Source organism: Xenopus laevis, chromosome 5L (genome assembly GCF_017654675.1).
Source record: "Xenopus laevis strain J_2021 chromosome 5L, Xenopus_laevis_v10.1, whole genome shotgun sequence".
Taxonomy (NCBI): Eukaryota; Metazoa; Chordata; class Amphibia; order Anura; family Pipidae; genus Xenopus; species Xenopus laevis.
Genome location: NC_054379.1, coordinates 5,189,513 through 5,207,126, shown reverse-complemented (window position 1 = coordinate 5,207,126; position 17,614 = coordinate 5,189,513). Strand labels below are relative to the sequence as shown.

The 17,614-nt window shown below is 36.0% G+C and overlaps 1 protein-coding gene across 1 annotated transcript in view; it reads right to left on the bottom strand.

Annotated features, from left to right (window-relative positions):
* fshr.L (follicle stimulating hormone receptor L homeolog) overlaps positions 1 to 17,614 on the bottom strand; it is a 112,555-nt gene that overhangs the window by 11,337 nt on the left and 83,604 nt on the right. The window contains 4 exon segments of the mRNA NM_001256260.1: positions 1,800 to 1,874; positions 6,963 to 7,031; positions 12,305 to 12,382; positions 14,420 to 14,491. Coding sequence (NP_001243189.1) covers positions 1,800 to 1,874; positions 6,963 to 7,031; positions 12,305 to 12,382; positions 14,420 to 14,491 — 294 coding nt within the window.

Below are 17,614 nucleotides of genomic sequence, written 5' to 3'. Positions count from 1 at the left end.
CCTGTAATCCCGAATGCTCGGGACCTGGGGTTTTCCAGATAATGGATCTTTCTGTAATTTAGGTCTTCATACTTTAAGTATATTAGAAAATCATATAAACCAATAAGGATTAATGATATCTTAGTTGGGATCAAGTACAAGCTACTGTTTTATTATTACACAGAAAAAGGAAATCAGTTTTAAAATTTGCATAATTTGAATAAAATGGAGTCTATTCCTAAACACACTCCTTACATCTGTGTGTATTTGCAGTAAGCAATCCCCACTCTGGTAATTTTAAGTGCAGTTGCACAAATTCATAAAAAAATGCAGGTAGAATTGCGTGGTTTAATGCATCAGTGCTGGTTTAAAGTTTGAGGCCACACCTGACTGTCATTATGCTGGAATTGTGGCAAAAAAAGGTTCTTTATGTCCAAATCTCCACTCATTGTATTGCGTACACCTGTAGCTAAAGCTCCCTCCACCCCTTCACTTCTAATGTTTCTGTCCTGACTCCTGGTCAATGGTGCAAAAAAATATAAAATTCATACTTTTTCTTCAGGGCCCAGCATTCTTCTGCTCCCCTATATACATCTCCCCAAATACTCCCTCCAGGCCCTTACGTTAAGTTCGGGACCATTAATTGACCATACAGTTCATCAAAGAGCTCACCATGCCAATGGAACGCTCTACCAATTTGTGTTAGGAAGGCTCCAACACTAACTCTAGGGTCTATGCGCTCTGTCCCCATTCTCCGGCTGTAGGTAAAAAGGATGCACATGTGCGCTATTCGATGGGGGTGGTGATGGAGGAAGTTGGCCTCCAGATGCCCTGAGCAGAAATCTGGCTTTGTCTAGTCTCAAGCTCCTTAAAACCCACTTTCTAGAGCAGGTGTACCCAACATTTTTTTACCGATAAGCCACATTTAAGTATGAAAAAGTTGGGGAGCAACACAAGCAGGCAAAACAAAAAGTTGGTTATTTGGTAGCCTCCATGAGGACTGGCAGCCTACAGGAAGATCTGTTTGGCAGTACGCCTGGTTTTTATGCACCAAAACTTTCCTCCAAGCCTTGAATTAAAAAAAAACCTGCTTTGAGGCCACTGGGAGCAACATTCATGGGGTTGGGGATTGGTTTCTCGTGAGCCACTGGTTGGGGATCACTGTTCTAGATGAAGCACTTATCTTCTCTGTACCAACACACCCTTGACTTATGTGCTTGTTCCCCTCCCCATTTTGTTTCTGTCACCTCTTCCTAACAGATTGTAAGACCTATTGAAAATCCTAGCACTTAAGTATTTCATTTCACTGTCTAATTTATAATTGCTATTCCCCTATTCATATTTATGCCTTGTAAACTGTGTACATCTGTTGTACTATACACACTTGTGTATATATATATCTATAAATAATGCACCGTTTATAATAATTCAATTATGGGTAAAAAACCTGACAAATTGCATCCTAAATTGCACTTTGCACACTGCACTTGTGCTCATAAATGAGCCCTATTGTCATTCAAACAGCAGCCCAAAATGGTACCCTATGGTTAGATATATGGATTACTAGAAGCAGACATTATTACAATCCCCTGTGAAGGATAAAGTTAATATGAAGCTTAACCCTGTTGTGCAGATAACTATCCTTTTCACACAAACATCACTTTATACCACTTTATACTAGAAATACAAATATATTCATTTAAGCTCAAATGAAAAGCACGTTGATTCACAGATAATGATTTCTGAACTGAAATGAGTATTTGAATATGATATTAATCATACCAGTATAAAAAATGAAGTATAAAATTGTGAAAACTTACAAAACAGCTGGCCCGGTGGTTCCATGGAAAACAAGGTCAGGAAGCCTCGCCAGCCTCTCATTGCCACTGAGAATTCTGATAAATAAAAAATGGATGGACTTTATTGTATTATCAATGGTTAATAAAGAACAGATCAACTGGACAGAACCAAAAAATAGGTTAAGGAGCCACTACACTTTATATTTGTCTATTTATTTATTTATCCCTCCATCTTGGGTCTGTAGAGGACAGGGTGGTTGGTAAGAACATTGATCTCAAATCAGAATTTATCTCAGCGGTGGGTTTATAATCTGTAAGTGTATTGCAAAAATTCAAGAAAATTCTTTAAGATAAAAAGAGCGACAATGCACTTTTCTTGCAGAATTGTGCCTACTACATGGAATATTGAAAAAAAGAATGAGCAAGTTGTCCCTGGTGGATTTTTGGGTTTTACTACCGACTACCCCCCAATTTCCTCAGCACGTGCACCAGGTCAATTAGGTGATTTCCCTGCTATGTTTTTGTAACAACATTGTAGCATAATAGATGGGCTGTGGAAGACAGTAATGTAGACTGTGACCAGCCAGTCTGAAAAAAATGGCAGCCAAGGCAAAAATGTAAATAACATTTACTGTATATAAATCAGGCACACGTCTAATAAAAGGGGTGGTACACCTTTAAGTTAACTTTTAGTATGTGATAGAATGACCAATTCTAAACATCTTTGCGATTGGTCTTAATTTTTTCTTTTTTTTATAGTTTTAACATTTTTGCCTTCTTCTTCTGACTCTACCTAGCTAAAAAAACAAATGCTCTGTAAGGCTACACATTTATTATTATTGCAATTTGTTATTACTTATCTTTCTATTCAGGCCTTTCTTATTCATATTACAGTCTCTTATTCACATCAGTGCGTGGTTGCTAGGGGAATTTGGAATTAGAAGTCAAATAAATCAAAAACCACAATTGCAAAATGTCTCAGAATATGACCGTGAAGGTTCTCATTCATCCAGGTTATGGGAGTGGTGTTAAAACAGCATTGTATGTGGTAGACAACAGGCATGGACTCCAAAGGGGAGTCCATACAAAAACCAAGTTTGAACAGAGTCGCAACACCTACGGTCAAATTTAGAATTTATGGGAGTTTTTAAAAACTTCCACAAACTCCCATAAACTCGAAATTTGAAAATATCTAAGATTATTAATAATTTCAAATTTTTTAAAAAATTTGGGTGAATAGGATCGACCTGCAAACTTGAATCAAATTCCAATTGAGTTTTTTCACCAAAAAAATGTAAAAAAACATTTAAAAAAAATATATTTTTTTTTTCAAAAGTCCTCCAAACGACTCCAAATTGATTGTAGGAGGTCCCCCATATGCTAAAACACCAATTCGGCAGGTTTTAGATAGCAAACTGTCGAATTTGAATTCTTAAAGGGACAGTACATGATAAATTTCAAAATTCAAATTTCGGAATTTTTTAAACTGGAATCAAATTTGGACTATTCCCTAGTCAAATTACACTCAAATAAACTCAAAATTCGAATTTAAAATTGAAATTAAAATTTTCAAATCGACCTTTGATCTGCCCCCTATTGTCTGCCACATACAATGCAGTTTAGGAACCTCTCCATGGACATTTAATAATACCTCATAGCTCCGATCATGCTAATACAATCAACACCTTGCCTCCATGAGGTCTCTGACCCCCTGCAGGTTTCATGATGATTGGAGTAAGATTCCAGTGTATATAACCACACACATTTTTGTACACGACATTCTGAATTGAGAAAGCCAGTCGGGTGACTAGTGAAACCTCTTCAAGGAAAAATACATCAAGTTGATTTGACTTATAACTGTAGAGATGTCTCAGAATTTCACTCTTTACATCATGCTTAGAGTTAACTTAAAGGTGAATAACCTGTTATAGGGGCTGAAATGATTCTACCGCAATTCTCTAAAATTATCTCAGATTTTTCAGACAATTATCTAAGCTTAGTTTAGAAGAGGTCACAGGAAGCTGGCCTGGTATTTTTAGTTCCGGTATAAGAGGGAAATCAACATAGTTTTTTAATATTTCTATTACATAAAAAGAAGATAGAAGCTAATTTACAAGTCATCCTAATGTCCTGCTTCCTTTACAGTTTTAGTTGTGTAACGCTACAGGGACAAATATAAACATTCCCTGTAAAAACATAAAGTTCTTAATAAAACCATATTCTATAACTATCCATCTTATGTCATGTACAGTATCGTAAAGACGCAGGGGTAGATTTATTAAAAATTTAGATACAGTCTCCTTTATTCACACCTAAGAATTGCTGATTTTGCTTTTCACATTTTATTTTTGCTAGAGCGTATTTGTCTCATTTCACATTTCTCATGATGATCTAAAATCTACAAAATCTGTGGAATTTTCTGGTAACTGGAGTGACAGAAATATTCCAGTTCAAATCTCTAAACCCATGAAATGTTTCAGGGAGAACACGGTGTTCAGAAGACAGAAAGTTTGGTAAATATCCATTAATCTCAATCTGTGGCAGGATTGCTTTTTTTATTGTTGGGATGGAGCCAAGGAGAAATCTTGACCAATGACAAATCAGCCCATTAGTGAAGTCGTGAGAACCTGCATTGTTATAGACCTTTTAAGCATTTTTTTTCCTTTGCCCGGTAATTTCTCAACATTAGTGTTTAAAAACACCTAATTTCATGCAGCTTCATTTGTCAGCCTGTCAAAAATGCCTTCTCACTAGCTCCATCTGAGAATACCTGGTGGTCTAGTGGGGTGGTAGGGATGTCTAGAGTTGTCACCTCCTCTTCTGATCACGATGTGCACCGCTTCCTTTTATTTTCGGTGCACGGGTGATGTCATTGTTGGCACAACATTCAATTATTTAGGGGGGTCATGGGGTTGTGGCCAATTATTCAATGCCCAATGTAGGTCTATTTCCTGATAGTTCCTGGGTGTAATTTAAGTCTGATTTTTGTACTTTGAACCCTGCCTGTTCCTGACTTTTGATTGCTCCCTGCCTGTATCGACTTTTGCCTGTTTCTGAACATTCTCTTGGATCCTGACTTTGTACTGCGTTATCTTTTGGTTTGACCCCGGCCTGTGTCCTGACTCTGCTCCTGATTCCCAATTCTGCACTGCCTGATTGTTATTGACGTCTGCATGACCTTCAACTATGCTCCATGTTCTCCATTCTTCCGGAATATTTAATGGTTCCCTTGTCTGACCAGAACTCCCCCCTTGGTGCTCTCACTAATACCTGGTGCCATCTGTGTAGCAGAAGGCTACTCCCAAAGCAAAAGGCGGTTGTTATAGGTAGAAGCGTGAGCCAAGACCAGGACCTTGGGGTTCGTTTTTCTGAATTGAATTGCATCTCAAATTGAATCTCATCCATCTCTTTTTTCTCACTGAATTGAATCCAGCCCATAGTGTGAAAACCAGAAAATATAGGATAAATGATACCATTTATTGTCTAACATGATAAAACACACAGGTCACTGCTTCAGACAGGCGAAAAAAATGGGCACGCGTCAGAAAAGTCTCGCGAATAAACATTGTCAAACTTATTTGGACGCCCATTGACTTGCATTTGGCTAAATAGGCGCATGTATAACAATTGTCGCAGGCGTCGAAAAAATAATTTTGATGCCCATTGGCTTCAGCGCATTTCACTAACTTTCGATGTCTTGCGAATTTCGCGTGTAATTTGAACATTTTTCAGCATATCGAAATGGGACAAATTTGTCCATCACTATTAGCCAATAAAGAATATTACCTGCTCTATATTTTCTGGTTTTGATCTACCACAGTACAACACTCTTCTACTATTTATATAGTGCACAAGAGTTTAAATGATTGTTTAAAAACAAAGAAAAGATTCTACAGTACCTTCAAATTCCAGTGACACCTCACAGCACATACAGTAACTACATAATCTTTCTTACTCATCTTTTGTGTATTTCTTTATTATAAAGATCCTCACCTTCTAAACCAGATGCTGATCTAGGGGGCTCAGTGCAGTAGAAAAGGTGGCGGAGAAAAATGTGAATGTCCATTTACTGTGACGTCTAAATTTGCAAGGCTTGTACATCAGCCCTCTGAATTTGAAAAACATTAGTTTTATTATTTAATAACAATACTATTATTTAAGGGCTTGGTCACCTTTCAATTAACTGTTAATATGATGTAATTCTTATTAGTGATGGGCGAATTTGTGCCGTTTCGCTTCGCCCAAAAATTTGCAAAATGGCGCCAGCGTCTCGTTTTTGACGCTGGCATCTGTTTTTGAAGCCGGTGTCCATTTTTTGGATGCCGGTGCACATTCGCATATGAAAATGCGCCAGCGTCCAAAAAACGCCAGTGTCCATTTTTTTTGCCAGCAAATTTTCCCGGCCGTTTTGCAAATTTATTTGTCGGCGGTGAATCGTGTGAATATGCTGCGAATTTGCGCCTGGTGAATAAATTCGCCCATCACTAATTCTTATTATTTGTTGCTTGTGAGTTATTTATCATTTTATTCAGCAGGTTTCCAGTTTGCAATTTCGACAATCTCGTTACTAGGGTCCAAATTACCCTAGAAACCATGAATTGATTTGAAAAAGAGACTGGAATATGAATAGGAGAGGCCTGAATGCAAAAATGAGTAATAAAAGTAGCAATAGCATTAAATGTGTAGCCTTGCAGAGCATTTGATTTTTTAGATGCGGTCAGTGACCCCCATTTGAAAGCTGGAAAGAGTCAGAGAAAGAAGGCAAATAATTCAAAAAATAAAAATGAAGGTCATCTGGACTATTCGTTAGTCGAAGTACTGTCTCTTTAAGAAAAAACTTCGACCCCCTAGTTCACCATCTAAAAGCTACCGAAGTCAATGTTAGCCTATGGGGAAGGTCCCCATAGGCTTTCCTAAGGTTTTTTGGTCGAAGGATAATCCAACGATCGTTTGAAGGATTATTCCTTCGATCGAACGATCAAACTATTTGCACTAAAATTCTTCGACTTCGATATTCGAAGTCGAAGGATTTTAATTCCCAGTCGAATATCGAGGGTTAATTAACCCTCGATATTCGACCCTTGGTGAATCGGCTCCTTAAAGTTATAAAAAAGGTAAACTGTCCCTTAAATCAATTATGGTTGCTTTTTCCACATGTATAGTAAACGTTTTTCTTTAACTTACAGTTCATTTAAGTTTGTGCCATTAAATGCGTAGTTCTGTATTTCTTCGATTCCATTCTTGTTGAGCCTCCTGAAAAAAAAAAAATAACAACATAAATATGCTATTACTAGAGAACAACTGAAATGCAATAAAAATTAGACGAGTGGCTAACGAAAAAATAGACCAACTTTCAAGAAAAAATATGAAATGAAATATGGTTTGTGGGATATGTAAAGATAAAAAGACTCAAAATGTCTAAAATACATCAACTAATACAACCAATCAACCAAATACTTTCTCTAATGATCACTTACATGTAACTATGTCTAAAGCAATGCTGACCTTATCTGGGGTTGAACCCAGGGGCTTACTGGCTGCTATGCCTTAGGGGCCCATTCACTAAGTTCGAGTGAAGGAATAGAAGGAAAAATACTCGAATTTCGAGTAGTTTTTTATGCTCCTCGAATATCGAATTGGCGTAAATTCACCTGAGTAGAATGATTCGAATAGATTGAGCGCAAAAAAGCTGCGACTATTCGCCCTGTCTCTTTTAAAAATACTTTGACTGCCTACTTCGCTACCGAACTGCATTAAAAGCCTATGGGAAAGTCCCATAGGCTTGTTTTCTACGTTTTTGATCAAATAAAAAGGCATTCGATCAATCGTTCGATCGAGTAAATTCGCCCGAATTGCCTATTCGATTCTATTCCCCAGTCGAATTTCGAGGGATTTAACCCCTCGAAATTTGACCCTTGATACATCTGCCCCTTAATGTATATGCTTAAAAGACTAAAAAGTTTTCAGTTTAGGCCTAGGAAAAGAAGTGGCAGGAAACTTGAGTAGATAGATACGAAACGCATCAGGCCATGGTTCTTAATTATGGAAAATAAAATGTAAGCTTTTTTAATCCATTTACAATCTGACTCCGGCTTTACTATTTCGTGGGTCCAAGCTTGTGCCAGCCTCTTCTCAAGTTTCCTGGTATCTGCTCCCCTTGCTGAAGGTCTGGGGCGTGTGCACCTGGGCCCACCGTATACAGCAGTAAGCTCATTCAACACATTTAAGCTTAGCACATACTGGTCATATATTTGTATAAAGAAGTGGCAGTTAAGTACATTTTGGCTGCCCCAAAACATGAAAGAACAAAATATTTCAGAAGCAGAACTTTCCACCTTCTTTTCTAGTTTGCATCTAAGGATTAGTAGTGGTATGCAGAAGGTCTGGTCTTCACGAATAGGCAAAAGGCAGGATAGAATTACATACAAAATTTTACATTCAAACATTGATAAATCACCTTGTGGTATTAATGAAAACTCATGGCTCTTAAAGTGGACCTGTCACCCAGACACAAAAAGCTGTATAATAAAAGTCCTTTTCAAATTAAACATGAAATCCAATTTCTATTTTTTATTTAAGCATTCATAGCTGTTGTAAACTCATTTAAAAATCTCAGCTGTCAATCAAATATTGTCTGCCCCTCCTCTATGCCCGTGGCATAGAGGCGGGGCAGACAATTACTTTCACTTTCAATTCAGCACTTCCTACATGTCACTGCCCCCCACACATCCCCCCTTTCTCTTTACCATATAACTGTGTGGTCAGGACATGGGGATGGACATCTGTTCCCCATTCTGGTGCACAAACAAGATTCTGAGATGATACAAGACTTGTCTTAATAACAGTGTCCCCAAAATGGCTCCTGCCTACTTGTTATAATTATGAATTCCCAGACTGAAGGGAACCAGATTCAAATAATTTATAAAGTGTAATTAAAGTTCATTTTGCTTGACTAACATGATAAAACAGGATTTTGAATAAATTTTTTTGGCGACAGGTCCCCTTTAATGTGGATACAAACCCATCTTTGGCCAAGTCCTTGTGTTCAGCTGAACGGAATCGATATATTACCATGTGACAGTAAAGAGCAGGACTACTGAAAGCTAAACATTTTGCTTGGAGATTATGTAAATCAAGGTTCAAATTCTGTTTTGTTTTCAACAAAATCTTTTTTGAAACATTAGGGGGCCGATTCATCAAGGGTCGAATATCGAGGGTTAATTAACCCTCGATATTCGACTAGGAACTAAAATCCTTCGACTTCGAATATCGAAGTCGAAGGATTTAGCGCAGATAGTACGATCGTACGATCGAAGGATTATTCCTTCGATCGAACGATTAAATCCTTCGAATCGAACGATTCTAAGGATTTAAATCCAACGATCGAAGGAATATCCTTTGATCAAAAAAACTTAGGCAAGCCTATGGGGACCTTCCCCATAGGCTAACATTGACTTCGGTAGCTTTTAGCTGCTGAACTAGGGGGTCGAATTTTTTTTAAAGAGACAGTACTTCGACTATCGAATGGTCGAATAGTCGAACGATTTTTACTTCGAATCCTTCGATAGTCGTAGTCGAAGGTCGAAGTAGCCCATTCGATGGTCGAAGTAGCCCAAAAAAACTTCGAAATTCGAAGCTTTTTACCTTCGAATCCTTCACTCAAAGTTAATGAATCGGCCCCTTGGTATTAGGTTAAATCCAAATAAACTGAGTTTGGTGCATCCCTTACATTCTAATATGACAAGTGATCCTCTATGGATATTACCATATGTACATGGACTGCTCATGCGTACATTGGAAATATAAGTCTCCTTATAGTTTTTATTGTTATCTCTTAATTCATGCCTTGCTCTGTTCATCTATCTATACTATCTATCTATATTATTCACACAGCAATTATTGGTTGATATTTTATCAATAAAGGAACCAAGACCAGATTTAGATGAATGCAAATATCCCATGCAGGTGCTTTTTTTCTTATAAATTATGTCCAATCCAATATTTTTTATTAAATTGTCAGGCAGTTCATTCCATAAGACATATACAATGTAGACTTATGTTATACTGACTGACTGACTTTCTAAGAAGAACACTTACTGAATACGTCCATAGAGGCATGACATGTCAATCATCCTCCTTATGCAGGGAATAGAAATCATTCATAACTTCTTTTCATTCGTGTGGGCACCACTTCCTACCAAAGTATTATACAATGTATATAAATTGTTTAAGATCTGCAAAAACATAAAAATGAAAAACCACGAATGGTGCAAAATATTATACAACAAAGGTCCTAGAAATGGAACTGATGTGTAAATAATGACTTGAAGCATCATACACAATGGCATTAGTCCCACATTTGGCTTTGGTCAAGACACTTCAATGCTCTATTGAATTCTCAGTTCTTCACTTATCTTTGAAAATAAAAACGTCAATATTTGTTAGGCCTTCTCACTTTCCTGTTCATCCCTCAATATTTAAGATTCCCCCAACTCCAACAGTTCTGCCAGTCCAGAAAATGTTGGGACACAGAGAAATAAATAGGACCATTTATATATAACTTCCTGCATAGTCACTTGGTAAAATCTATGGATTCTATTATAAATGGGGAGGCCAATTTACTAAAGGTTCAATTTTAGTGGTACAGTATTAGAGCTTTTTGAAACCACAATTAAATTCTATGGGGTATATTTATCAAAGAGTGAAGCAAGAGATCTCCACAGTCCACTAGAGTGAAATACCACCTCTCTCCATTCATTTCAATGGGTTTTTTAAAGGTGTATTTATCAAATGGGGAACTTTCACCCTTTGATAAATACGCCTTTAAAAATCCCATAGAAATGAATGGAGAGAGGCAGTATTTCACTCCAGCGGACCATAGTGATCTCTAACTTCATACTTTGATAAATATACCCCTACTTCTCTAATATCACAAATGGCATGAAAGTTATTAAAAGTTTAAATAAAAGAAGTACAAATGGAAAAAAACACTCAATGATCCAAATTACTAGCGCAAAAATATCCGAAAACCACTAAAAAAAGTCCAATAGGATTAACGCAGCTAATCAATGGGCTCAACTACTTTAACCTGTTTATATTAGACTTTTTTTTACACTTACTAAATCTCAAATTATTAGGGTTTTAGAGAAATAAACATTTTTTTTAGCGATAAATAAAATTTGTAAAACAAAAAGAGTCACAAGCAATCAAGTTCTTAATTATTTTAAAAATAGCTTGCAGTAGATAAGATCAACATACGCTATCAGGGAAGGTTCAATGTTTTAAATCTTATTTAATGGTATGGGGTTTACAGTTAGAACACCTAAAGTTCACAGCCTATAGACTAACTATAGATTTATACCATTGTATATGAAGTCAATGATGTCCATATTTTCTTTTACAGATCTTAAGCAATGTATACATTATACATGTTATAATACATATCTAAGAAACCCCGTTGTTCATTGTGTATGTCTTGTTTGCCTAGTTAATTCCTGAAAAAATATTAGCAGTTTGTGTGATAATCCAACCACATTATTTTTGTAGGCCAGCAGTTATTGGGTATCCACATACTATCATCATCCCAATCCCTACCACAAAAAGTTTCCCATGGTCAGGTGGGGCCAACAAAGAAGAAAACCCTCAGCAGGCAAATACCTCAACAACAGATAAAGAATGTACCAAAAGCTCAGTATTCCAGGGTGGTTTTGTTTGATACTCTGAGGTTATAATGTTCTACAGTCTACACCAGTGGTCCCCAAACCATGACCTGTGAGCAACATGATGCTCACCATCTCCTTGGATGTTGCTCCCAGTGGCCTTAAAGCAGGAGCTCATTTTTGAATCCCAGGCTTGGAAGCTTTGAAGTTTTGGTTACATATAAACCAACTGTACTACCTCCTGTAGGCTGCCAGTCTATATAGGGGCTACCAAATAGCCAATAACAGCCCTTATTTGCCAACACAGGAACTTTTTCATGTTTCTGTTGTTCTCCAACTCGTTTTACAGTTGAATGTGGCTCACAGTTAAAACAGTTGGTGACAGTTTTTCTACACAGAGGCAATTCCAAGTTAAAGACTAGGGCAGAACATATCAAGGGACTGATCAATACCTCCACAAATACAGGGACATTAAGGATTAGAACCTTCAAGACTGTGGATGCTGTGGCACTGGAATTATTATATAGGACTATTCATTTTTAAACTCCACATAAGGAAAAGACAGTATAAAAATCTATAAACAGTGGCCCTATGGACAGTCGATTGTGACAACCTATAAGAAAGGTGGAGTGCAGTGAAAAGGGTTTCTTTGCAACAAATAGCAATGCTCAGTGTAGCAAAACTGTAAAAGATGAAGCATATATAGTACAGTAGAGTAGAAGAGGGAAAAGTCAAAGGTAGAACTGTTTGGTACAATTTGAAATGAAACATTGAAGGATCAGGGTTTTTTTCCATCCTTTCATCTTTTTTTATTTATTTCTATATATATGATATTATATTATATAAGACCAAATTAAACCTACTCACAAAATGACATTGTCAACGCTGAGTCCAACAAATGAATTTCTTTCAATTTTCTTGATGTTGATATTGTCTTGAATCTCCCTAATTGGAGATAAAATAAATATGATTTTGATGACACTTGTACTTTATGTTGTTCAGCATTATACAATACCAACACTGAGCAATCTAGGTCGTTAATGTATTCTCTCATTTTAAAATTAATTTTAATTTCTATGATATCTACTGGTTGTCCAAACCAGTCAGCCATATTGGTTTATTCTTTTATAAACAGGATTTTCTGCTCAATTTCACAAAGAACATTCACATAATCAGCAAGCACAAATGTTTGCACCTCTGAACCAAAATGACCTATCTAACACTCCCTTTCATTACATGCTACTGGGAAATGAAATTAAATAAATGTTGAAATGCTGGTCCGAAACTTGTACTGGGGTTAAGGTAGACCCATCACATATATTGTGATACATTTATTTTATATACAAGTTTCTCTGCCACAGCTTTCAGATCTGGAACTAGAACATGTTCTGTACATAATGAAGAAGACTTTTTGGGTTGGACAATTTTTTTTTTAACTTCAGTTGTTACTGGTTGCTGTTGATTGTGGATTTTGTTGCTTGTCAAGAGCAATGATGGCATCACAGTATGACGGTGAGAAAATAATGGGAGCCAATTGTTAAGGTCCGACCAGTTTTGCTGCAAAATAACTCTTGATTTTATGGCCAAGAATTGACTTTCTATTGTACATTTTCCAATGAAACATTCAGGTCCAAAGAGATTTTTCCCAGTTGACAAAGTTTACCACTGTCTAAGTACTTTTCCTCATATTAACTTGTGGGATAGTCCAACAAACCATTTGGCACTGCCAATGTTCCATCTGTATTTTTGCCAATGTTTTTGCAGGTTATATTTTATTATTCTTTTCTGCAGATTTTCTTTAATTTTGTGTGGTAAATATAGGACAAGATCTAGAACTGAGGCAAAATTATGTTCACATTGATGCCATTTACAGTTGTATTTGCACTCATGCTTCTAGCCAGATTCAATTCAGTGAGAAAAAGTTAGTGCATGGTTTATCACGTGAAAACTCATGGACGAGAATCAATTTGAGGAGAAAAAACTTCAAATTCAGTTCCAGTTTTTTCCCATAGACTTTAATAAACCATGAGATATGTTTTTCTAAATTGAATTGCATCTTAAATTGAATCTCCTCTATGAGCGATAAAGTTTTATCACGTGAAAAGTCATGGATGAAATTCAATTTAAGATGGAATTCAATTCAGAAAAATTATCTCATGGTTTATCACGTGACAACTCTATAATATGGGGAAAAAAGTGTAATTGAATTTGGAGAAAAGTATTCTCTCCTTGAATCTCGTTCATGACTTGTCATGTGATAAACCATGAGATAACTTTTTTTGAATTGAATCTGACCCAATGGTGGAATTCTGCTGAAATCTATATTTGAGCAATTGCATCTGTGAATATAAGGCTTTTTGGGATTTTTTTGTATTTTAACAAATCAAATGTATTTGTCTTTGCTTCTCTCTAGATATAAAACTTTATTTTAATGGGGAACAGCAGAAAACAGAAGTGCAAGGGGCAGATTTACTAAGGTTCGAGTAAATTTTCGAAGTACAAAAAGTTTGAATTTCAGTAATTTTTTGGATACCTCGACCATCGAATAGGATACTACGACTTCGAATCATTTGAATATTTGACCATTCGATAATCGAATTATTGTCTCTATAAAAAAACTTCGACTTCAATACTTCGCCAAATTAAACCTGCCGAATTGCTATGTTAGCCTATTGGGACCTTCTACACATCGAATAAAAATCCTTCGATTGTACGCTAAAATCGTCCAGATCGTTCGATTCGAACAATTTTTATTCGATCGTAGGATTACCAAATCCAGTGAAAAAACTTTGGATTCGATATTCGAATTCGAAGTCTTTCAATTCGATAATCTAATTTCTTAGTTTTTTGTACTTCGAAATTCGACCCTTGATAAATCTGCCCCCAAATGTATGGAACTCCTTTATCAATCTATTACCAAGTAAACAAGGAGACTACTTCTAGATGCAGGAAATGTATGTGATATAGTGGGTTAATACATACAGTAAAACCATTTGTAGAGACTGTATCTTGGAAACCACAGGGATAAAATGAATTCCAGTGTTGGATATTAACCTAAAGGACAAAAATAATATATTTTGTTACATCCTTTTCTTCCCTCACTGAATTCATAATTTTTCAAACAAACAAATGCATTTAAATTTAAATACCAGTGATCACTAGTGATGGGCGAATAAATTCGACAGGGGCGAATAAATTCGTCAGGTGCGAATTCATGGAAAATTTCTGTGTTTTACCGCGGGCAAATAAATTAGTGAAACTTGCCGGCGAGAAAGCCGACACATCAAAAAAATTTGGGTGCACATCAGAATATTACGCGCATATCAATTGTCGCGCGTCAAAATTATTCAGACGCGCATTGACAAATGGGACAAACTAGGTGCGTGTATAAAAATTGTCGCAGGCGTCGAAATTGATGTGTGTTAAAATTATTTTGACACTCATTGACTTCAATGGTTCAAATGGTTCTTACAAGTCAGAGACAGACATGGTTTCCTTTAAATTATGGAATTTGGTATGATTGTTAAAAAAACATTTGGAAGTGTTTGTGCACCTTTTCTATAGAAGCCCAACTTAAAAAGGGAGGCATATTTTCCCTTCATGAAAGCACAGGTATGGGATCCATTATCCAGAAATCCATTATCCAGAAAGCTTTGAAATATGGGAAGGCTGTCTCTCATAGACTCCATTTTACTCAAATAATTCAAATTCAAACTGATTTAGTTTTTCTGTGTAATAATAAAACAGTAGCTTTTACTTGATCCCAACTAAGATATAATTAATCCTTATTGGAGGGAAAACCAGCCTATTGGGTTTATTTAGAGGCACATATTTCGAGTTTTTAAAAACTTCCATAAACTCCCATGAACTTGAAATTCGACCAATCAAAATTTATTAAAAAATAGAATTTACCAAACTCGGGTGAATAGGATTGACCTGAAAACTCAAATCGAATTTGATTAGAAAACTCTTCCATTGACTAAAGCAACAATTCGGCAGGTTTTAGGTGGCAAATAGTCGAATTCGAGTTCTTAAAGGGCCAGTGTATTATAAATCTCAAAAATCTAATTTTAATTTTAAATTTTTTTTTATCGAATTTCAACAATTTCCTAGTCGAAAAAAATTCAAATTCGAAATGTACTAGAATCCAAATTTATCTCATAATTTAAATAAAAAAAAGCTACCAAACTCTCATACCCTATTTACCTCATTTATTATTTAAAAAGCTTGATTTAATTGGTTGGGGTTAAAATTCGATACAATCGAGCAAAACCCCGATATTCTTGATTTTTTGGACCTGAATTTTTCATATTTTTGCCAGAAAAGTCTGATATGATCAGAATTTTGGGCTAATTCCAGTGCAGACCACAAAAACTTTAAAATAGGATAGGGATCTCTGCCACTGACACAACTTCAGCAGGTCTGAGATGCCGGATTTTCGGATATGGGCTTTTTTCTGCATCGGGCTTTAATAAAAAAAGCCCGACCGGACTTTAGTAAATAACCCCCTTAATGTATGGAGATCCAAATAACGGTAAGATCTCTTATCTGAAAAACTCCACTTCTTGAACATTCTGGATAAAAGGTCCCATAGCACATGTTTATAATAAAAAGAACAATAAACAAGCATTGCATTAAAAAAAAATAATAAAAACAATGTATGTATATATATTTAGATATTAACAACTCATGTCACACAGCTGGTTAAAACAGGACAATAAGGTTTGGATAAAGTAATGATATCTGATCGCAACTATAAATGAATAAATATGCAGTTTGGAGACAAAAACCCATGCTTGACATGTTTACAATTAGGGATGGGCGAATTTGACCTGTTTCGCTTCACCATAAATTTGCAGACGCCCATTAAAGTCTATGGGCGGCAAAAAATTTTTGTCGCGCGACAAAATTTATTTTTTGACGCACGACGCCATACAAGTCTATGGGCGTCATTTTTTTCGGCAAAAGAAGGCAAAAAATTCGCCCATCCCTATTTACAATGCATATTTCCCCTTTATTAGGTCAGGCAAGAATATCTTAAAACTAAAACAAACAAAAAAACATGTTGTTGTCTGTGCTCCGTCCTCGTTGGCTTGTGGCGGTGGCCCGGCGCATCTGAACCTCGGCAGCTCATAATTGACAACGAATCAGTCCGGGAGGAAATGTTTGCAAGTTTCAGCAGATTCCTGTATTTCTTGCATGGATCCTACTGTATTTCAACATTATTAGAAAGTTTTTTATAAAATGCACAAAAACAATGAATAATGTAAACTGCGTATTGGGGATTTTCGGTATGAGTTTGTCTAGTCAATAACCTCAGGTACATCCTGGATTCTGGTGGGTAATAGTATTTATTTTTTCTTTAAATATTCCATGCACTCTTCTTCATTTACTGGCTAAACTAGTAGAACACAATTTAAAGGAGAACTAAAGCCTATCTAAAGAAGTAGCTAGAAATGTTGTACATTTTGGGGCAGCTTTATCAAAGGTCGAGGTGAATTTTCGAATGAAGAAAATTTGAATTTTGAACTATTTCTGTGTACTTGAAAAAAATTCAAAAATTTGAATATCGAAATTTATCATATACTGTCTCTTTAAAAATTTGACTTTGACCATTTGCCATCTAAAACCTGCCGAATTGCTGTTTTAGCCTATGGGGGACCTCCTCTGACCTATTTGGAGTCAATTAGTGGACTTTAAAAAATCTTTTGGTAAAAACTTTGAATCGAATTTGATCGAATGCGCTATTCCTTCGATTCATACAATTCCCTAAGGGGCAGATTTTTCAAGGGTGAATTTTGAGTTCATGGGGAGTTAAACTCCAATTCAAAAAACAAACGACCAATCGAAAATGAATAAAAAGAAAAAATTAAATTTTTCAAATTTGGGTGAATAGGAGCGACCTGCAAAACTGAATCAAATTCAAATCAAATTGATTCGCGTTTTTTCATAAAAAAAATAGATTTTCAGGATGTCTCCAAACAACTCCAAATTGATTCCAGGACTTCCCCCATAGGCTAAAACAGCAATTTCGCAGGTTTAAGGTGGTGAATAGTCAAATTCTTAAAGGGCCAGTACATGATACATTTCAAAATTCACATTTTTTAAAAACTAGAATCAAATTTTAACTATTCCCTAGTCAAATTACACTAAAATAAATTTGAAAATTCTAATTTT